Raw genomic sequence first — 21,393 nt, forward strand, 5'->3', positions numbered from 1 at the left:
AATTTATTTTTGCCGAAAATCAATTAATCAAATACAGTGTATAAACAAGCTCAAAACAATGGGGATTATTGTTTTGGGAGTCCGAAAAATTTGTGCTATTTCTCCCCTTCTCATTGTATTTGAATATATTTTTAGAAAAAAGGAAAAAATGAGGATTATTAACTAGCAAACTTGCCCAAAAAAAATAAATTCGACCTTGACCTTAAGTTCTAGGTGCCTTAGTCTTTACCAGAAAAATAAGGCCTCATTATCTAAAAAGACCTTGTACTTTAAGGGCTCTTTCGATTCGACCTCCACCTTAAGGGCTCTTTCAACTAAATCGTTTCATGGAATCGCTACTAACTACTCTAAAAGTTTAAATTATTAAGCAAAAGCATGATTTAATATTTGAGTATTTTAATGTTACCCTTTATGTGTAAGCTGGACTTTACCTCCAGACTAAGGGCCTATCTATTTCAATTTTGGCAATGGGCGACGAATTTTTTTAGGACCTCTTTCGCTAAATGCTAACATTGGCAAAGCTAATAGGCTTTTAACATTTGCGGAATGCTATTTTTAAGGTTAAATAATTTGATTTTCTTCAAAAACTACCATCACCAATTTTTTTGCTTTTCGGTTTTGCCCTCGTTATTACTGTTCATCTTCTTTGATGAGGGTGGCCAGCATGGGGTCGGCAAGGTCGCATGACTTAGGGGACAATCACATGGGGTTGCGCGATCCCAGGTGATGGTCGCTTGGTTCGCGCGACCTCAAACCTCGTTGCCTAGGGTCACACGACCCCAAGCGAGGGCTGCTTGAGGTTGCGCCATGGGCTGCCTGGGGTTGCGCGACCCTCGCCGGGGATCGCTCGAGGTTGTGCAACCTTAGACAACGGCTGTTGGTGCCAGATTTGGCTCACTGGTGGCTTGAGCCCTTAGCCAGTGGGTGCGAGTTTTTTTTTTAAATAAAAAATAGAAAGAAACGTAGCCAAAGTCCTTTTCAAGAAGAATTTCGCCAACATTCTTGAACCCAAAGTTGCTTTACAAAAGACTTTTTACCAAACGCTATTGCATTTCGAATACCCATTTAGCCCAAAGGCCTTTCCCAATGACTTTCTCCCAAGGCTGAACCAAAGGCACCATACATAAGGGAGCCGAATAAAAAATCTGGAAAGATTCCAACTTAGCACTTCTTTGCTCCGATAGCATGTTAAGTTTTTAAAATAATTGGCAGTCATCTCACAAAATGTATGGTTTAGAATATGTCCGAATCCATTTGTCAATGTCGGACACAACTAAGTTACTCGCTATGTCATGCCATTCGATCACACGTGTTGTGGATATATATTGCTAATTGCGTAGAATTGCACCAAACAGTAGTAAAACTGAAACGGATCGACAGAAAGTTCGCAAAAGGACAGGGTTCTTCAGATAAAAAGGCCAAATTAAGTCATGAATTTCAAAGAAAAAACCTAGATCAAAGGTCTAATTGGCCAAGTCTAGGATGAGTGTATTTGAACGGATAGTTCTTGGGCCTCTTGAGCCCATTGGTCCAAAAATGCAGAACCTTATTAGAACAGAAGTCAGATGCTCTGTCAAGAGTTATCATGAAGAGCCTCAAAATAGAAAAGGTTGCAATAGAACAATCGTATGGCAAGAGAAGAGAAGGATAGAGGTGTTAGCATCTCTCTTGACATATAATGTGGAGCCAGAACTTTCGAAAGCTTTCGGTGCTAGTTCCAAAAAGGCCGACCTCTCTCGGTGACCAAGGTCGTATACGGTTTAAACCATCCATAACTATGTTTATAAGATCGCACGGATCTTGAACATCGAGCTCAGAATAGATTGTTTTTAACCTGTTCTTGGCTCCTACTGCTAGATTAAAAGCGTTGGCAACTTGTTCGTGGTCCGGCCCTCCAATTAGGCAGACGAGGTATTCGGAAAGTAAAGAAAAAAGGCCACCAGTGAAGAGATTGAAAAGGTGGATGGCTTCAACTAGCGTCCTCGTCGTTTTAAAAACAAAAGTTCAACTTTTTTTGAGCCAACCCTCCAAGCTCCACTACTAGGTCATGTGATGGTTCCATGTTTGGGTAAAATAAAACGTCCATAGATTGCCAAATAGACTGGGCAATCTCGCATGATTCCAGCTTTCTTGATGAGATTGGACGTTTGCTTCTGCACATGCCTTGGTGAGATTGTTTCTTACCCTACCATAATTATGAAATCCTTTGGAAAGTGCCATTAGTGCGAGCAACAAAATACCATCTTGAATGAATTAAAAGAAGGCTCAGAAAATTGCTCAATTAAATCATTAAAAAACTACACATGTTTTGGCTACGGCATGAGTTCTAAAAATTAATATTTGGGAAAACACCATCAAAAACCCCAAACTATGCCACTTGTGACACATTTACCCTGAACTTTTTTTTGTGACATCAAAAACCCAAAACTATGCTATTTGTGACACATTTACCCCAATGTACTTTAGTCCATGGACATTTTCATCTTTTTTGCTTTTTCTTTTTTTGTTTCCCTTTCCGACGAGGGCCACGGGCGAGGGCGGCCCTCGCCGGCGTCGGGCAAGGGCCGCCCTCGCCTGAGTAGGGCGAGGGCCGCCCTCGCCTGAGTCGGATGAGGGCTGCCCTCGCTTGCCCAGGCAAGGCGGTCCTCGCCCTCGCCGGCGTCGGGCGAGGGCCGCCCTCGCCAGATCCGGCGAGGGCCACCCTCTGCCTGGACGGCGAGGGCGGCCTCGCCCTATTCGGGCGAGCCTCGCCGACTCGGCGAGGGTCGCCCTCGCCTGACTCGAGCGAGGGCCACCCTCGCTCGCCCAGGTGAGGCGATCCTCGCCCGACGCCGGCGAGGGCCACCCTCGCCGGAAAGGAAAAAAACAAAGAAAAAGCAAAAAAAGACGAAAATGCCCATGGACTAAAGTACATTGGGGTAAATGTGTCACAAATAGCATAGTTTGGGGTTTTTGGTATCACAAAAAAAGTTCAGAGTAAATGTGTCACATGTGGCATAATTTGGGGTTTTTGGTGGTCTTTTCCCTTAATATTTCGATGCATCGTAGTAATTTAGGCAATACAATTCCCTTAAATGATTAATGAGCAAACCCTTTTCTTATAAAATAGTGAAAATGGCAAAAGAATGCAAATGGGCTATCTCCAAAAGAATGGCTTTTAGGCTGCGCATGGCAATCATTTTGTGCCCGGGAACAATTTCTGAGCATTTGAAGGCGTTTGGTAACTGCTTAAAATTTCTATTCTTAGAATAGAAAAAGAACAGAAATGCGTTTGGTAACTACACAAAATTTTTTTATTAATAATATTTTAATAATATTTTGAATTTTTTTAATATTTATTTCTTTTGTTTTCCTTTTTTTTTTTCTTATTTTTCCTTGGCCATGGCCAGTCGCCGGCGTCAGTGACTGGCAACATGCCAGGGCTGACGAGGGCATCGCAGCCCTTGCCGCCAGCCTCGCTGGTTGCAACGGCGAGGTCGGCCTCGCCAAATCACGACGAGGTCGAGCCTTGCCCAGCCAAGGCAAGGTCGACCTTACCGTCGCCACCCCCCACGACGGCAAGGTCGGCCTCGCCATGGCCTGTCGCCGGCAGCGGGCCGGTGGTGGGCTGGAAAGAAGATGAAGAACAATAAAAAAGAAACCAAGAAACCAAGAAGAATCAGAAATGGAAAAATTGTTCCAGAATCAAGAAGCTACTTTTTTTTGCTTCTTGATTCTGTTCCAAAACTGATTATGGGAATAATGTTTTGCAAATTTGTGCCCGGATACAAAAATTTTAACAAACGGATTTCTGCTCCCAAACTGATTCTGGGAACAAAAAAACAGAAATTTTTATTATTTGGCAAGTTGCCAAACGCCCCCTTAAAGTTATTTCGACATTTTCTCTCTGGCAAAAAGAAAAAAAGTAATTTCCAAATTCACATACTTCTACTCTTAAAAAATATAGAAAATGGTGTGTTGGGTTGAACCTCAACTTTTTGAAAGTAGGAATAGTTAGTCTTCTAACAAGAATTTCTCTAAACATGTACTATATGAGTTACCCAAATTCCATTGGATTTGTTCTTCTAGCTTTCTCTTTGGATGACTTTTGAAAGGTTATAGTATATTATTTGGAAGATGCTAAGGCTAGCATAACCCAGTGAATAAACTATGTTCTGTTCCTCTTGCATTAGAAAGTGAAAAAAATAATTTTTGTATAGCCCTCGAGGAACCTTCCTCAATAGTTACGTAACATGTCATAGGGAAATAAGTCTTATCTCAATCTTTATACATAGAATCGTAAAATAGGAATATCTGAAAACTTTCAATAAACAACTATAATTTAATTTTTGAAATTCAACGATTTTTAATTTGTTACATGGTACCCCCATGTTATGTTAAATCTAGGTGGTGGGATTGGAATAGATTCCTAGTCTCCCAAAATATGCAAAGTCTTCTTCAGATCATGAGGCTGCGTTAAGGTACTACTTTCCTGAAGGTGTTTAGGCCTCCAAAGGCTTTTAGGCTAATAGTAAGGCGTTTGACAATTTTTTTTGAGATAGTTTTTGAGAGATGAATTGCATTTTCAAGGTTCTCCAAAGGCTTTTAACTCGATGTAAATATTAGCCAGCTTTGTGCTTCAGCATTTTTGGAATGTTAATGTATTGTTTTTTTCCAACTTTACCCTGGATATGCTTTTTAAAATTCAATTTTACTCCCCCCATTTTCACTTCGCGCAACGTCATTGGTGAGCCTAGATCTGATTGTCAACAAGCCAGATCCAGCACGGTGAGCATCGTCTGGTAAGGGAGTGCATCAGTCCTCTCCAACCTTGGAACCGAACCAAACTGGCTCTGGGTGATTCCCGGGAAGATTGGTCTAATTCACGGTTCCAAAAATTTGGGATCGAGAATAACCAATCCGGTTCCTGATTCCACATGAGGAACTGGACCGGGCAAGGTTTCTTAATCTATTTGTTTTTATTTTTTCCCTTGAAGCAAACCCTAATTAGCAATTTTTTTAGTGTTGGGAAACTCCCACTTCTAGGAAATAGTAGAAAACAAAAAAAAGAAAAAGAACCTTACAAAAAAAAAAAAGAAAAAAGAAAAAGAAAAAGAAATGACCAGTTTTTGGACAGACCTTGGAATCGAACCGGACTAGTCGGTTCGGTCTAGTCTAATTCTAAGATTAGGTGAGTCAGTTCCTGGTTCCACAAACTGACCCTGCTCGGTCCATTTTCAAGTTCTAGGATGGGAACCGACTCACACTGAAACCAATTATCCCTATCACTTGAGGTTGCTGGGGGTTATTTGAGGTCGTGCGATTTCAGGCTACAGTCACCGGTGCTAGATATGGCTTACTAGCGTCTGGCCAATGTCGTCAGTCGCAAGTAAATTTTTATTTATTTAAAATTTATAAACTAAAGTCCTTCACATGTTTAGTTTTTTTCCAAACAATATGTAAATCAAAATTGATTCCGGAAACACTTGTCAATAATACTTTATCAAATAAAATTTGCATTTCAAAAAACCCTTTCAAGTCTTTGCATTTTCTCTAAGACTTTCCTCAAAAGCCGAACCAAAATGCGTGGAATCTTCCTTGCTCTGCACTGTGGCCACTTTGCTTTTGATGATGCACAAAAGCAACAGAAACAGAAAACCAAAAGTACACAGGAGTTAGATTCGGGCTATGTGATACTCAAGCATTTTTCTAAAAAAAACAAACAGCTCTCCCTCTCTCTCCCTCTCCCTCTCCATCTCTCAAGTGACCACAGTAGTCTTTTTACTTTTGAGCCAAGCAATCACGAGACGCCCCTGAAAGTCCCTGGCTTTTGAGCTTGTCTTTCTACTGCTAAACAAACCTAATCTCCTCATCCTCTTCTCCCAAAACCGTGAAACTCTAGACTCTCTCTCTTTCTCTCTCTCACCTCTTCAAGACCTGCATGAGAAAAAACTCTTCCTTTCACTTCAATTCTGGACAAAAGAAGAAAAACAGGAGACCCCATAAACTCATCTTGCACTTTCATGCCTTTCCTCCACCAAGATCAGCTTCCTCAGCTTTCCTGAAGCCTTCCTTCAGGATTCTTTCCTTCGGAATTTAAAAACTGTGTCTATTCAGAAATGGAAAGCAGAAAACACCGAATTTCAGTCCTTTCTCTCCGTTTTTCGATCCCCTGTAACCTTTAGTAAATTGCCTCATCTTTTCTCTGTGTTTGTCTTTGTTTCTTTGTTTCTTTCTTTTTGGAAGTTTATGTTCTTGATTCATGACCATCTTTCTCTCTTTCACACGCTCGACAAGAACCCATGTTTCTGAACCAGTTCATGCACTTCCTGAAATCAATCCACACATTCAGAAGGAAAAGCCAATCCTTTTGATTGGTTCTTGTCGAGAGACCCTCTTTGCTAACTAGCCATCCCTTTCTCCCTCCCTCTCTGTCTCTCTTTGAAGCTCCAATGGCCACCTCATGTTTCCACGCGTTTCGCTTGAGGAAATCAAAGAGCAAGCAATTCTCGGCACCTTCGTCTTCAAGAACCAACTTGAATTCAGACATGGAGAACATGGAGAGGAAGAGATTCGATAGCTTGGAGTCGTGGTCAATGATACTGGAGTCTGAAAATATGGAGTCCTGGGAAGCATCAAGAGAAGATCAAGAAGAGTGGACGGCCGACCTCTCCCAGCTGTTCATAGGCAACAAGTTTGCTTCGGGTGCCCACAGTCGGATTTATCGTGGAATTTATAAGCAGAGAGCGGTGGCTGTGAAGATGGTGAGGATTCCGAATCAGAACGAAGACACTAGAGCTCTACTAGAGCAGCAGTTTAAATCTGAAGTCGCATTGCTCTCGCGTCTGTTTCATCCTAACATAGTCCAGGTAGTATTCTCTTTCTCAAATTCTCGGACATGAAGCATTCTTGTCATATGTAAAGGTGATAGCGTTTCTTACTGTTATTACTGTGATATGTTGTGGAGTAATATCACTTTAATATTGTAGAATTTCGGACATTTAGTCAATTTTGCTAAAATTCCAACAGACTTAGACATGTCGCTAATCTGCTGATAATAAATAAAGAGTCCTTCCGAGTGTGGTTAACAAGAAACTTGAATTGCAAGAAGACGTTTGTTTCGGAATGTCTAATGCTTCGGAATTGCAAAAGGAATACATGTCGTACTGGTTTATTAGCATAATGATCCAAGAAAGGTTGCCGGCTCAATCTTTTTGCGTGTTGAACTCTTGTATTGAAAATTAAGGCAGAAAGATGTACTTGCATACTCAGGCATGTATTAATTAGCTCGGCAATTTAAACCTGGAGAGCTCAATATTGCAAACTTGGTGACCCATCATTTTGGGCAGTTCATCGCAGCTTGTAAGAAGCCCCCGGTATACTGCATCATCACTGAATACATGTCGCAAGGAAATCTGAGAATGTATCTCAACAAGAAGGAGCCTTACTCTCTCTCGATCGAGACAATCCTAAGGTTAGCTCTTGATATATCCCGAGGGATGGAGTACCTTCATTCTCAAGGGGTGATCCACAGGGACCTAAAGTCAAATAACTTGCTTCTTAATGATGAAATGCGAGTAAAGGTGGCGGATTTCGGCACTTCGTGTCTAGAAACACAGTGCCAAGAAAGCAAAGGCAACAAGGGCACGTACCGTTGGATGGCGCCAGAGATGATCAAGGAGAAGCCTTACACTCGTAAGGTCGACGTGTATAGTTTTGGGATTGTTCTGTGGGAACTCACCACAGCCTTACTTCCTTTCCAAGGAATGACACCGGTGCAGGCTGCATTTGCTGTGGCAGAGAAGGTCAGATGGCCGATCTGCATACAAATTTCTTGCTTTCATTCAGATTTGGTTTTATTTTGGTATCTTCTTGCAACTTCTTGCATATAACTTTTCGGTTTTGCTTGGCATTTCATTGGGAGATTGTTTTACCCTAAAGGTCTTGATTGAGTCTTTCTTCGTTGAAAGACCACTAATTTGATTGAGTTTGGCCTTCTTATTCTTGATAGATAAATTTGATTGCTGTTCCTGTTGAATATCTCAATAAATTTTCGATTCTTGGTGCTTACACTGACACGTGCTACATAGGATGGTTGTTGTCTTCCAAATGCAGTCCGGAGAGATATCGTTCCATGACTCGTTTCTGATCTTTTATCTGACAGAATGATAGGCCTCCTCTGCCAGAGAGCTGTCAGCCTGCGCTTGCCCACCTAATCAAGCGTTGCTGGGCGGCGAACCCTTCGAAGCGTCCGGACTTCAGCGACATCGTGGCTGTGCTAGAGAAGTACGATGAGTGCGTCAAGGAAGGGCTTCCCCTCACTTCCCACTCGTCGCTGGTTAGTCGGAAGCGCATCCTCGAGCGCTTGAAGGGCTGCGTGTCGTCCATGAGCTCATCTATACCTGTACATGCCTGACGCTTAATTGTGAGGTATATACCTATTGTTTTCTTCATGATTAGTTGTCTGTTGGCCGTGTACATTCGATGTTCTTGCATTAAAGTATGATGTGATTGTATATTGTTTATTTGCCATCACAAACGTCGCACTCGAAAGGTTCGGAAGATAGGGGCGCCGCAAATTTCCCCGTGTTTCCTTTCCTTTTTCTTTTTTTTTTTTTTTTAATTTTGGATCAATCCTTCTGTTCGAAGTACTTAAAGAAGGGCATCGACATGCCTCGCGACAATTTGACATGAATGTCATAGCTAGATATAGTGATTTGGTGGGAAAAGAAGGAGGATTAGCGAAAAATAAAAGGGAAGAAGCTAAGTATTGGCCTGTCGTCGGTGAATCGAATCCCTCATAACAGTCAATGTCATCAAGGCCGATACCAAACGGTGAATCGAATCCCTCATAACGGTCCATGTCATCAAGGCCGACTAACTTTGGTATCGTATATGCCAGATTAGGAAGATAATTTAGGATGAGTATGTCCGATATGACAACGGCCAATTTTGGAATAGAGATGGTAATAAAGACCGGGATTCAAACTCCGGCACGTTCAATCTACAGCGCAAGATAGGGAGGAATTTTAACGCCGGAGTGACTATAGAGGAACTTTATCTCTTCTTCTGAACGGCCCGAGTCAGTACCTGAGGAAGGACTGTTATGATCAACCAGGCAAACTCGTTGTCTCGGCAATAAAAGAACAATTGAACATGCTTTCATAGTATTGGCAGTTGTGGCCAAGAGGTCACTGTTTCATCTGTTCACCATACATTTGCTCTATGATGTCTTAATTTAGCTAATGCAATCTTGTGTAGCAGCAATTGTTGGACCAGAGTGAGTCAATTTCAAGCACATCAAACTTAATGTCGAAGATTGTCACTATCTCATCAGCCTTTTGCCTATGAATGTACTCGTCCTTATTGTCATGTATAAATTAGTCAAACTGATATAGGGATCAGCACCCCAATGGTGACTCAGTAACCTTCTCCTTACGACAGCGGCTCATTTCAACTGTTTTCAGAACTATTCAAATGACCCCAAAGGCTAAAATCACGCTGAAAAACTAGATGGCATCAATGGCCAAGCTCAAGAGCTTCTTGTGTTCAGGTGGATTAACACAAGTTTAGCCTTGAATGCTTGATTTTTCATCTAAATTTTACATTGGTTTTCCTATCACAAATAAACTAGAAACAGACCTCCTAAAATAAAAAATAAAAAATAAAATTGTTAGTCCGTCGTACGTGTTTGGTGACGATAACACCCACTCAAAGAGGTGGGAATATAGAAATAATGTGCTCTTGTTACCCAGACTTGACCAACTGTACCCCATTTCTGTGTTTTTTTTAATAATAATCTCCAGATGCATAAAACTCTGCACCTTAAGTCAAAATAATCAAGAGGCAAACATTAAACAAGGACAGACAATCAAATCGGTCAAGAGCAGGTAAGTGCTTTTCGGACAGTTGTCAAGTAGTTTCTCTCTCTGAGTCTGATGCTGATGACCCTTAATTTGACTCATATGGTTCAGAAGTAAATCAGGAGTTCATTCTCTTCCTAAGCCAAAAATAAACCGGACAAAACTACATAGCCTTTACATGAAAAGAGACAGTGGACAATGATACTGTCCAGACATAGTGGGGGTGAGGAAAACTAAGGGAAAGGAAGAAAACATGCTCTTGGGAACCACCAAAAGGAGTTTTGGACTGGAGCCCCAATTCCATTAGTGGGACCTCGCTTTATTCGAAGCCCTTGCCTCCTTTCTATACTCTTTTGTTACATGGATCGAAGCCTCCCGTTTACTAACCTTTATAACTGTAAAAGATATAAGATTGTAATGTACTGACTACTTCCATACAAATTTGCATCCAGTTCTCACCTATCTAACACCAAATTGCATTCACTGCAACAGAGATGCGAGTCCATATGAAAGAATAATATAGAAAGGTAGGAACAAAAGGGAGACAGTGAGTTGATAATATTCAGACTCAACTTATATTGGCTTCGTTACTTTTGATATAAATTCAAAATCAAGTTTTGGATACCCCAGTGCATGAATCAGAACTTCCCCAATTACAATTCAAAAAGAAAAAAATTTCAACCGGAGTCTATGGTATGATCAAACTATTGGCATGCTTATACCCATTTCGACAGGGATAATCCAATGCTAACAGTAGCAAGCTCCCATTTCGTGGAGAGGAGGTGATTATCGACCCAATAGTATTGTTACTTAACTGCCTCAACCGAAAACTGAATGTCAATTTTAGTCAAAGTTAATCTCAAGCTTCATCCACCTAAGAGTAATAGCTAATCCGGCAAAAGAAGAAAGCCACAGATTCTACATGACTTTTACTTATCTCGGCATGTTTTCCGAGAAAACTAAGAGAGAAGAGAAAGTTCAGCTGAGTAACTTATACTTTATTATGATTCCGAGAAGCTGCCACATTCACATTCTCGATTATTGTAAGGCAACTATCTACAGAACTATTTCTCTCTCCCCCCGCTTTTCCCTTCAAACTCAATGGGAAAAACAGCACTCGCCAATCTCAGACACCCCATATCTTCTCCGCGATGAAACTTAAGAACCTCCTCAATGGTCCTTTCTCTGCCACTTCCTCGCCGCTGCCATTATTGGCGGTTTTCATTTCTCTCAACGACTCCGATTGACCCAGCTCAGCATTCCCCGAGTTTGACCGCTTTGACTCACCAGACCTGGCGTTGAACCTTCTCTTATTCCTTCTCTCCTTCTTTGTTCCTGAATTTCTTGGTCGTTTCTCTGATGTCAGCCCATCTTCATATGCGTCAATTATTTCATGGATCAACTGACGATTTGGAGATGAGTCCCACCTCGCCCAGTAACTCATATAGCATCTGAAGCAGTCACAATTGAAGGTCGAGGGATGATTATCATTAGCTGTGCCGCTTTTGGCAGAAGAAGAGCCTCTGCGGGAGGTTTTGAGGTTGTTCTTGATGGTGGAAGTTGGGGCGGAGCAAAAGATGAGATAGGCTAAGACTTCTCTGTCCTGTGGTGACAGAGCCGCTGTGAGGGTAAGGATGGTGGCTGGAAGGAGGGAGAGATAATAGGACACGACGATTGGCAGTGACGGTGATGGATGCACCGAGCCTTTTCGGACTTTCTTCATAGCTCTCGTTTTCTCGATGAAGTTTTCGGAGCTTTTTTCTGGGTCGCGAAAAGGGTTCAGGAGGTCTTATAACAGAGAGAGAGAGAGAGAGAGAGAGAGAGAGAGAGAGACTACACTTCAAAATGCCCCCTAGGCATAATTTATTATACAGCTTTAAAAGGTCTAAACATAAACAAGCAAAGATTTGGTTTTAATGTGGATTTAGAGACTTACAGATTATGGATACATAGACTATAGTAAGATTCTCTCTCTTTATTTCTCTCTGTTTTTTTTTAACGACGAGAAAGCCATCTTAGGTAGGTAAGCCTTGGGCTCATAAAATATCCCACTAACCTCCTGGACCAAGGAGAACATGAGCCAAAAACCGGGCGGGTAGCCCAGACAGGAAATTTATTGCACTAGGACAAGGACTTGTGCCGAGTGCCCAATCCTCGCACACAACCACGTTTCTTAACCACTAAGCCAACCTCATGCTCTCAAAAGCAAATGCAACCATCATCAGCATTATCCTCACCATTATTATATTTGGAACAAGAAAATTTGATGATGGCAACAGGTTTCAGTTGGGTTAGTGAAGACGCAGTCAATTGCGAATCAGATCACATACCGACTGATTCTATGGCATATCTGCATTGGAAATGAAGTCAACTCCACATCTTAATGCACTGACATTCATTTCCAACATGGAAGTACTGCAGTCTAAACATCTAACAACAAATGACTGATTCAACGGCTGGCGTCTGACACAAACAGCATGACATCTACTTCCTTTATAAGCCACTGGAGTAAGAACAATGACAATGAAAGAGAGAGACATCATAAAACGGTTGTTTCCTATTTTACTATTGCCTTTTGTTTTTTTGGTCAGAACTATTGCCTAATACCACAAACATATGCTAATTGTTATATGCTGAATATCTTCTAAAGAAATTTCCATGCAACGCCCTCTTGTCTGTATTCAAAATACAATATTCATTTTTCATTTCTCTTACTTTAAAATTACTAGATTCACACAACAATTTCCCTATGTCCACAATTTACATCAAGTCAAAATATATGAAAAAACTAAAGCAACATATTTGGGCGCCCTTGGTCCAGTTCTTTGCTTTTGTTATAAATAGAAAAGAAATAATACCATCCCAAAATATTTCCCTAAGAACAAATTCAACACCATATTGAAAGAATGCTTAGCATATGATGTGCACATCTTGAACATTTTTCATGTATCAATTTGCACATGTGGCATAGCACAAATCTACAGGAAGGACGCCACTTTGATCATCACATACCAATAATTCTATGAAGAACTCTGAAGACGAGCTCTAATCCATGACTCCAAATTACGCAGCTCCTCATTGTTTATAGAATGGCCAAGACCAGGATAAGCCTAAATATTTATAAAATTCTTTTAGACTTCTACATATCAATTGTACATAAAGAAAATTTACTTACGAACCATCAAAGGACTATCAAGTAAAAATTTAAAAAAGTTGAATAGAATTACCTTAAACTCGCAACTCACACCAGCTTTTGCAAGGAATGGTGGACCCGCTTGCCCAGCTTCAAATAATACCGTTCTGTCATCAATTCCATGAGCCCACGAGATAGGTGTCTGCACAGAGAACCATAATTCATGCCGACGTACCAAAGAAAAAAATGGATTTTCAGAAGATCTAATCAGTAAAGGAATTGCCAATCTGCATTTCAAATAAAAATATCGGCCTTAGTCCTGACACAACAGTGGACATTCTTTTCCAGCGGAAGTGGCCATTGAATTGATTGAAGAACTTGGCATAAAACAATCTCTTGTAGGCCTAAAAGCACATTTTACAATGTTCACTTCATTTTCCATATGCTACTACTGAGACAAACTAGACCAAATCATAGCCATCACCAAAGATGTAGGATATAAAAGACGACTTACGAAAAAGATTTGACTGAATTTTGGTCTAACTATATGTATTTTTCAATTGAGACAAGAAAATGGAGAAAGAGAAAAGCAAGGAGAAAGGAGAAGGAAACAATGAGGAATGAAAAAAACCAAAGCTCCATTTACAGGAGCCTGTTATCAACAAAAGCTTGTACGTTTCCATCTATTGCCAGCACTAACACCGAGAAAACAACTTATCAAACTATAAAGCTAATCTCTCTGTCTAATACACATGTCAAATAGGTAGCAGAATGAAGCAGTGAAGAGGAAAAGTAAATGAAGTCAAAGTTTCCAAGGTCGAGATAAAGTACTCTTTTGGCATCTGGCGAGACTTGATCGAGGACGGATGAATTGAAAGGAACAAATCCACTGAATACTGCACCACCTCCAAGAGTTTTAGGGTACAGGAGAACACTTGCCAAGGTCAAAGCACCTGCGAAACATGAAACCACCCAGCTGTAAGACTAATGCAATGAAGATAAAGGTATATGCATGTGATGTGGACAAATGCATATGCTAGCATGCACACTCCCTACATGAGAGAGAGAGAGAGAGAGAGAGAGAGAGAGAGAGACCTCCTTGGCTAAAGCCGCACACAAACACATTATTGGGACTTATGCCAGCAGCTATCTCCTTGTCAATCATTGCATGCACATTCTTTACTGCTTGAAGCACTCCGTTCTCATCTTTTGGAGAATCCTGCATATGTAACCCATTCCATGTCACATGACGAAGCCAAGAGAAGAAGCACACTGTAATACTTGTTTAGGGCCAGTCAATCCACTTCATGTCTTAGAGGAGATTGTTAATTACATCTTACGAGAGTAGCTACAGGAGTTCTGGAATCCAAAAATATGTTTATGGCCTTGGAAAAATATTAGATGTCTCACTGCTTATAGGAAGAAGACAAGTCGTAGCAGCAGAGAAATTGCTTTTGGTGGGTTTCCTGCTCACAAGGTGACTTCATCTGTTCTCCCTTTCAGATATGATGAATTGTAATCTCAACTAAAATCAACCAGGGCTTATTGAATACCATCGGGAGGTTAACGTGGAGTTAAAAGAAAGATGTGCACGAGAATATCATACTTACAGCTGTTATAGGGATCTCATGAATATCAAACCATGAAGGCATGACAGCACCATCTGCAAGGACGAATATGTGAGTAAATGTAGGAAAGGATGCATGGAAGGGTTTATATTTCCAGAAAAAGGTAAGAATGATTATCTGCAATTACAAACACTGCAGGACAAGTCAAGAGATGTCATTTTCTCAGGGTATCCGAAACTAATGATGAAAAGCCAAGGCATGCTATTGTATGATCCTTTTATTCTGTAGAAAAACCAGCAAGGAAATCTCTTTCTTCTTCATGGCCGGAGTTTGATTAGGGAAAGATGTTTCGAATGGCCAAAATGAAGTCATTTACAATAAGTTTAACTAGTACGAAGGAGAAAAATATCTGAAGGCGGTTCACTCTCCCCATGTAATATTCAGCGAACGATTGATTTCTTGTGAGGTCGAAAGGCATGTCAAGCACGAATGGGTTTCCAATCTCTATACTCTCCAACAATGCAAACCATCAGCCTTCGTTCGCAACACCCAATCTTTGATTGTCATACTAGAAAAAACTCTTATTTCCAGCTAAAAACTCCAGGTTCCCTCAAGGCCCAAAAGGACTTCAAGATTGAATTACCATTATCCGCATGTATAGCTTCAATCTCACAAACAAGCACACATTTAACCAAACAACGCCGAAATCAACAAAAAACCCAACTTTCCAACGGCATTTCGGAAGATCCCACAACCCATTTGACCGCTCTAATTGCAGACACCGAATAGTTCAACATCATTCGATCACACTACCTACTCATCGCAGACAAAATCTCACGGACGACTAAAATTTAAGAACCCCATGAGCACGCACATCAAAAGGGCACGACAGGACCTACAATTGCAAGTGACCGGATTGGCAGGAGCGGAAGGGAAGGACCACTTGGTAAGCCTGAACTCCGGAGAAGTGAAGAGGGTCTTGATGGGCTCGTTGGCAGGGCCCGAATCGCCCAACCCGTGGAGCCATAGCACGAAGCTTCGCGCCATAGAGGTTGGTTCCGGAGCAGGCGGGTCTGGCCGGGAGAGGAAGAGGAAGAGGACGGTGGCGACGGAGGTGAGCGCGACGAGGACGATGGGCTTCGTTACTGTTATTGGCCTGGTCATCGCCACCATCATTTTCCTCTCCTGCGAATGGAGGAGGAGGTCGAGTGTGAAAGGACGATAATAGCCATCTGCTTCATTTCGATTTGTTGGATACTGCAAGTGCATTTCGGGAAAATGGAAAATGGAAAAAATGCAAAGAAGAAGAAGAAGAAGAACGTGGAAACATTCCAAGCCAATGTATTAGAGAAATGTACATATCTTATGAAGAATCAATCAATAGGGCTAAATGTATATTGCACCCATTTAAAAGAAATGAATTCAATCCGGTGGACCGTGCTAATATTTTCGTAATTCGATCACCCCCATATGAAAGAAAATATTGGATTTGTACTATCGATTCTACGTTATAAGGATTGAAAGATTGTCAATTTAAGATGTTAATGGACTTATCAAGATCATGGCATATCGCAAAAGATATAGGTCGAGAAATGAAATTGTTTATGGTAGCTTATAAATCGATCACCTTGTTTGTCTTTGAATTTTCTATATTTTGGTCACCAAGCAATGTGAATCTTTGAAAGGAATTTTCCCTCTAGTTGGGCCACTAACCCCCTTGCCCCTCTCTAAAGAGTTGATGTTACAAGATGTTCTGGCTGTGGAGCAAGAAGAGTATGAACCTTTTAGAAGGGTTTAGGGTTGGGATTAAGATTTGCATTCCTCCACACATCTCTCATTCTCTCCCTCTCCTTCCTCATAGCCTCGTTCCAATTAAAGAAGTATCAAACAACCTCAGGTAAAAAACAAAGGACACCAGAATTGCCAACATCGATAGAAAAAAGATCACTTAAAGTGCATCCAACGATAAATTGCGGCATTCATCCTACATATCTTTTTATTTTTTGAAAAAAGACTTAAGTCTAATGTGACATTTTTGAAAAAAAAAACGTTTAGGACGAAACCCACGTTCCGACTGATATCATTTCCTCAAGGCTACGACGCACCCTCTTTCTCTCTCTCTTGTTCTTTTTGCTCTCTGTCTAATTACTCAATCCGATCTTTGTGGTGAGAAATTGAGGAACAATGGCTCAACCACCGGAGAAGAGAGAGAAATGGAGGATTCGGTGAGTAACATGTCTGGAAACTATGATTAGCGTGATCAAAATAAGGGTTAGGGTTCTCATTATTCCAGATCTGGGGATTTTTCATATCGTCCCCATCAAATACTATCTTTCTATTGTCAAATTCGTACTATGATTTCTTTAGCATCGTCTTATTTTTGTGGAGTTTTGCTGATGTTGACAATGACTAAATTGTTTCAGAGTGACTATGCATTTGCATGAAATAAGAGGCGTGAGTTTGTTTATGCATTTATTGGAAGTGCTGATGCGTTTTGTTTCGCCTTTTATTGTTGTATTTGTTAAGATACACGTGTGAATTGTGTTAGAAAGCTCCATATCAAATAATTGGTGTGGTGTGGAGCGTTAATATATTATGGTTGGCCCATAATTTATTGGCTTAAGCTTTTGAGTGAAGGTGGGTCCAATTGGATATATTGACGGGCTCAGACTTGAGTTTTCTCTTGATGATCTCCCCTGGTGAAGGTATCGGGCTTTTATTGCGCGCTCCCAACGTTTGATCGTGTTTCCTTCATGAGCAACGAGAGAACCCAAAATTCTATGCTTAGACACGGGAACCCTATCGCCGGTTCCCAGGCCCCCGATGCCCAGACCTAGGTCCCCAACGCTCACGCTTGAGTCCATTGAGGTCGGGCCCAAAGCCTTAGTGCCCATGCCAAATGCCCAACACCACCAGCCTGGATCCATAGAAGCAGTGCTTGGGTCCTCTGCGCTCAAGATCTAGTCCCCGGGACTCAAGCCCGAGTCCACAAAGCCCATGCACAAGTCCTTGGCGCTTGGGCTCGGGCTGCACAAGGGCTCGGGCCTTTAGTTAATGAAACGTTCAAGCCTCGTCAAATAATTCGAATATTTTGGTCATTTTCCTTAGGAAAATCAAATGAGATTTGCCAAATAAAACGACGAAAAATATGGGAAAAGTGCCAAAAAAGTCCTAAACCTTTTGTATTTGTGCAAATTTAGTCATAAACCCTTTTTTTATGCCAATTTAGTCCTAAACCTTTTGCATTTGTGCCAATTTAGTCCTAAACCTTTTGCATTGGTGCCAATTTAGTCCTAAACCTTTTATATTGGTGCCAATTTAGTCCTAAACCTTTTTTTGGTATCAATTCAGTCATAAACATTTTGTATTGGTGTCAATTCAGTCCTAAACCTTTTTGTCTTTGTATCAATTCAGTCCTTCCGGCCAGATTTTGCTGATGTGGACGTCGACCGGCCGATCGCCGACGCTAACGTGGACAACTTTTAATAATATTTTAATATTTTATTGATTTTTTTTTATTTTCCCTCCCCCCTCCTTCCTCCAGCCGATCGCCGGACCGGCTAGAGGCCAGAGGTCCTCGTCGGCCACTGGCATGACCTCGCCATGGCTAGGCGAGGCTAGACCTCGCCGGATTTGGCGAGGACGTGCCTCGCCCAGCCGCTGGCGAGGTCGACCTCGCCGACCCTTGGCGAGGTCGACCTCGCCGCGAGGCTCGCCCTCGCCAGCAACGGCGAAGACGAGCCTCACCATGGCTGGGCGAGGCCGGACCTCGTCTTGCTCGCCAGATCTGGTGAGGTCGGGCCTCGCCCAGCGGCCGGCAAGGCTCGACCTCACAAGATCCGGCGAGGTCGTGCCTCTCTCAGCCATGACGAGGCTCACCTTCACTGTCGTTGGCGAGGGCGAGTCTCATTAGTGGCTGATGAGTAGGGGTGAGCGCGGTTCCAGGGTAGAACCGGGAACCGGAGAACCGGACCCGGTGGATCCGGTTCGGTTCCAGGTTCCATGGACAGAGGATCCGGTTCCCAGTTCCCCATTTTTAGGAACCGGCTATTTCGGTTTTGGTTCCCGGTTCCTATAGGAACCGGAACCTTGAACTGGAACCGGAACCAAAAACATAAACTTAGTATTAGAAACCCTAATTCCCAAATGCTCCCTTCTCCTCCTGAATCACACCCGATCCTCCAAAGCTCCCTCCCACTTCCGCTTCTGCCTTGCTCCTCGCCCTCGCTCCCGCTTCCGCCTCGCCCTCGCTCCCGCTTCCGCTTCCACAGTTCTCTCCCACTTCCGCCTCGCTCCGCCTTCTTCGCCGCAGGTCCTGTGACCTCCCCACACGGATTCGCTCCGATTATTCGGGCTCACAGCCGTCTTCCTCCTCTGAAGCTCCGTCGCTCCGATTAGATTAAACATCGACCCTACCTTATAAATACCAACCGCGCTGCCTCATTGCCTTCCCAAATCTCTCAAATTTTCTCTCGGGGCCTAGGGTTTGTGCTCTCGTTTCAAGAACCGCAGCATTGTTCATCGATCTCGGTACATATTCTTGCTCTCCTTTTGATTCTTGAATGACTCGATTGGGCTTTGTTCGTTGATGCATTGCTAATCTCTTTGTAGATTGTGTGTAGTTCGGTGTTCACGATCGAATAGGGAGGTTTCGGTCTTCTGGGTCGTCTTTGTCTTTCGATTTCTTGTGAAAAACCAGGCACCGATTGCGAAATTCATTGGAATCGTTGTCTTTTCTGCGTTTTTGATTGGGACTGAGCGGGTATGGAAGAATCAGGGGAAAGAATTGTTCTTTCGCGATTTTGGATCGATAGAGAGATTAGATTGAATTGTTTGAGGCTTTTCGTGGAAGGGTAGTCTGACTCTTATAATGGCATGATAGAGGAAGACTTTTGTCTCTTGATCCTATGATCTTTTTTATGAGTGAAACTGAATAAAAAAGGGGTTTTTAATGTTTTCGCGTAGTGCATCGATTTCCTTATCTTTCTTGAGAAACTAGAGTAGAATCAGAAAGAATTTCACCTGAGGCATATTTTCCATTCATCACAAAAGTAAGAGTTCTCAATTGGGTTCTTATTATCAGGTGGAGATTACTCTTTCCGGGGCTTCTCCGTTTCTAATTTTATTTTTCTTTGCTTAAATTGACTTTTGAATGCCCTTTTTTATTCTGGATTACAAATTTTAAACTTTTGTGTGATAAGTAATTCTGGCCTGTATTATTGACCTGAACTGCATAGATTGAATGCACGGGTGCCAGGGTTAGGCCTGTATGAGCATTACATTTGGGATTTGTGGATTTATCATGTTTGATTGATTGCAGACTAAAAGCAGAAGGAACTAGAGCTATGGGGAAGAGAAAGTCTCGGGCAAAGCCACCTCCTAAGAAGAGGATGGACAGACTTGATACGGTCTTCACTGCCCTTTCGCAACCATGGCACAAGTGTGGAGTGCCGCCTGTAAGTTTCAAAGTTCCTTGTGTTTCTGTCTTTTTTCTCCTCTCATAGGAATGAGGCTGTTATAGGTTTATCCTCTGAACACTAACTTTGAAACTGCGCGACATGTTTTGTTTTTTGAAACAGTGCATGATTATATCATAAAAAGCTTTTTATAGATTTAAGACCATTTTCCTACTGAAGTGTGTGCTGATATTTTCTTTAAAGTATCAGATGAGGCCCTCTCAGCTGATGTTGTGCATTTCCAAGCATTTAACAATCCTGATGTATAATAGTACCGCGCGGAAGCACAAACTAATCATTGAATCTCGCCGTCATCTAATTCTCGATGTTTAATCTAATCAACATTATCGTGTTCTCTGTTAATCCGTTGGTACTTCTTTATTTTGCGTGAGCGTGTGACTGGAGATATTATGCAAGGTTTCGGCTTTCTTCTTGCTTTGATCATAGTGAATCATCTGGGGATGATTTGGCGATGCACCTTTATTGTGAATGATAGGTTTTCTTCTTCTTCTTTTTTTCGAGGGGAGGTGTTTGATTGTATTGTATGGAATGGAATTGTAACCTGGAACCGAAATTAAAAAAAAAAGAACCTGTTGGAACCTGAAACCGACCCTGGAACCGACCCTGGAACCTGTGACAGGGTAGGTTCCAGGTTCCACGTTCCGACGGGTAGGTTCCAGGTTCCTCATTTTGAGTAACCTGTACCCGAGGGTAGGCTTCAGGTTCCAGGCGGAACCTACCCGGAACCTAGAACCGCTCACCCCTACTGATGAGGTCGACCTTGGTGGCCGGTCGTCAGTCCGGCGACCGTCTGGAGGAAGGAGGAAGGGAAAAAAAAAGAATACAAAATAAATAAAAATTCAAAAAAATATTAAAATATTATTAAAAGTTGTTCACGTCAGCGTCGGTGACCGTCCGGCATCCACGTCAGCAAAATTGACCGGAAATATTGAATTGGCACAAAGACAAAAATATTTAGGACTAAATTAGCACCAATACAAAAGGTTTATGACTGAATTAGCACCAAAAAAAGGTTTAGGACTAAATTGGCACAAATGCAAAAGATTTAGGACTGAATTGGCGCAAAAAAAAGGTTTAGGACTAAATTGACACAAATGCAAAAGGTTTAGGACTTTTTTGGCACTTTTCCCCGAAAAATATATTCTAGTTCATTTTAAATTTCAGTTAAATATTGGAAAATATTGTCATTTTCGACTTCCTGGAAATCATTTTCCAAAAATATCACATTTTCTGCAAAATAAATGGAGCCTTATCTGACCAAAAACAAAAATGGGGCCTTATTTTAACTATAGGGCGAAAATGACATCGTTACCTTTGGCTTTTGCCGATTGAATTTCTCCGGCAAGCCACGTAGATCGATTCATAATAAAATA

The 21,393-nt window shown here is 41.8% G+C and overlaps 3 protein-coding genes and 1 long non-coding RNA gene across 4 annotated transcripts; 2 read left to right on the forward strand and 2 right to left on the reverse strand.

Annotated features, from left to right (window-relative positions):
- The first annotated feature begins 5,721 nt into the window (after positions 1–5,721).
- Positions 5,722–8,565, forward strand: LOC115677972 (serine/threonine/tyrosine-protein kinase HT1). The gene is made up of 3 exons (XM_030601226.2): positions 5,722–6,848; positions 7,329–7,784; positions 8,144–8,565. The coding sequence occupies exons 1-3, from the start codon at positions 6,432–6,434 to the stop codon at positions 8,393–8,395; spliced, it is 1,125 nt and encodes a 374-aa protein (XP_030457086.2). The 5' UTR covers positions 5,722–6,431; the 3' UTR covers positions 8,396–8,565.
- Positions 8,566–10,819: 2,254 nt separating this feature from the next.
- On the reverse strand, positions 10,820–12,508 carry LOC115677975 (uncharacterized). Its single transcript, XM_030601229.2, has one exon. The coding sequence runs from the start codon at positions 11,563–11,565 to the stop codon at positions 10,969–10,971; it is 597 nt and encodes a 198-aa protein (XP_030457089.1). The 5' UTR covers positions 11,566–12,508; the 3' UTR covers positions 10,820–10,968.
- A 142-nt stretch (positions 12,509–12,650) lies between these two features.
- Positions 12,651–15,784, reverse strand: LOC115677973 (probable carboxylesterase SOBER1-like). The gene is made up of 6 exons (XM_030601227.2): positions 15,443–15,784; positions 14,586–14,638; positions 14,071–14,194; positions 13,807–13,928; positions 13,070–13,177; positions 12,651–12,952 (listed from the first exon to the last, which is right to left on the reverse strand). Exons 1-6 carry the CDS (start codon positions 15,717–15,719, stop codon positions 12,863–12,865), a joined length of 774 nt encoding a protein of 257 aa, XP_030457087.1. The 5' UTR covers positions 15,720–15,784; the 3' UTR covers positions 12,651–12,862.
- A 2,867-nt stretch (positions 15,785–18,651) lies between these two features.
- On the forward strand, positions 18,652–20,171 carry LOC130135250 (uncharacterized). Its single transcript, XR_008814710.1, has 2 exons — positions 18,652–19,073; positions 19,864–20,171. It is a non-coding gene; the product is annotated as an uncharacterized LOC130135250 (long non-coding RNA).
- The last annotated feature ends 1,222 nt before the right edge of the window (positions 20,172–21,393 follow it).

Source organism: Syzygium oleosum, unplaced genomic scaffold (genome assembly GCF_021117445.2).
Source record: "Syzygium oleosum isolate NSW1041296 unplaced genomic scaffold, Sole_v2.1 Sole_v2.29, whole genome shotgun sequence".
Taxonomy (NCBI): Eukaryota; Viridiplantae; Streptophyta; class Magnoliopsida; order Myrtales; family Myrtaceae; genus Syzygium; species Syzygium oleosum.

What these genes read in the sequence shown, in the direction of transcription:
- LOC115677972 (XM_030601226.2), top strand. Translation starts at nt 6,432, where the DNA reads ATGGCCACCTCATGTTTCCACGCGTTTCGCTTGAGGAAATCAAAGAGC. An exon ending in TTCATCCTAACATAGTCCAG is followed by an intron (nt 6,849 to 7,328) that starts GTAGTATTCTCT and finishes CATTTTGGGCAG; the next exon opens with TTCATCGCAGCTTGTAAGAA. An exon ending in CATTTGCTGTGGCAGAGAAG is followed by an intron (nt 7,785 to 8,143) that starts GTCAGATGGCCG and finishes TTTATCTGACAG; the next exon opens with AATGATAGGCCTCCTCTGCC.
- LOC115677975 (XM_030601229.2), bottom strand. Translation starts at nt 11,565, where the DNA reads ATGAAGAAAGTCCGAAAAGGCTCGGTGCATCCATCACCGTCACTGCCA.
- LOC115677973 (XM_030601227.2), bottom strand. Translation starts at nt 15,719, where the DNA reads ATGATGGTGGCGATGACCAGGCCAATAACAGTAACGAAGCCCATCGTC. An exon ending in CAATCCGGTCACTTGCAATT is followed by an intron (nt 14,639 to 15,442) that starts GTAGGTCCTGTC and finishes TCGTCCTTGCAG; the next exon opens with ATGGTGCTGTCATGCCTTCA. An exon ending in GTGTGAGTTGCGAGTTTAAG is followed by an intron (nt 12,953 to 13,069) that starts GTAATTCTATTC and finishes ATAAATATTTAG; the next exon opens with GCTTATCCTGGTCTTGGCCA.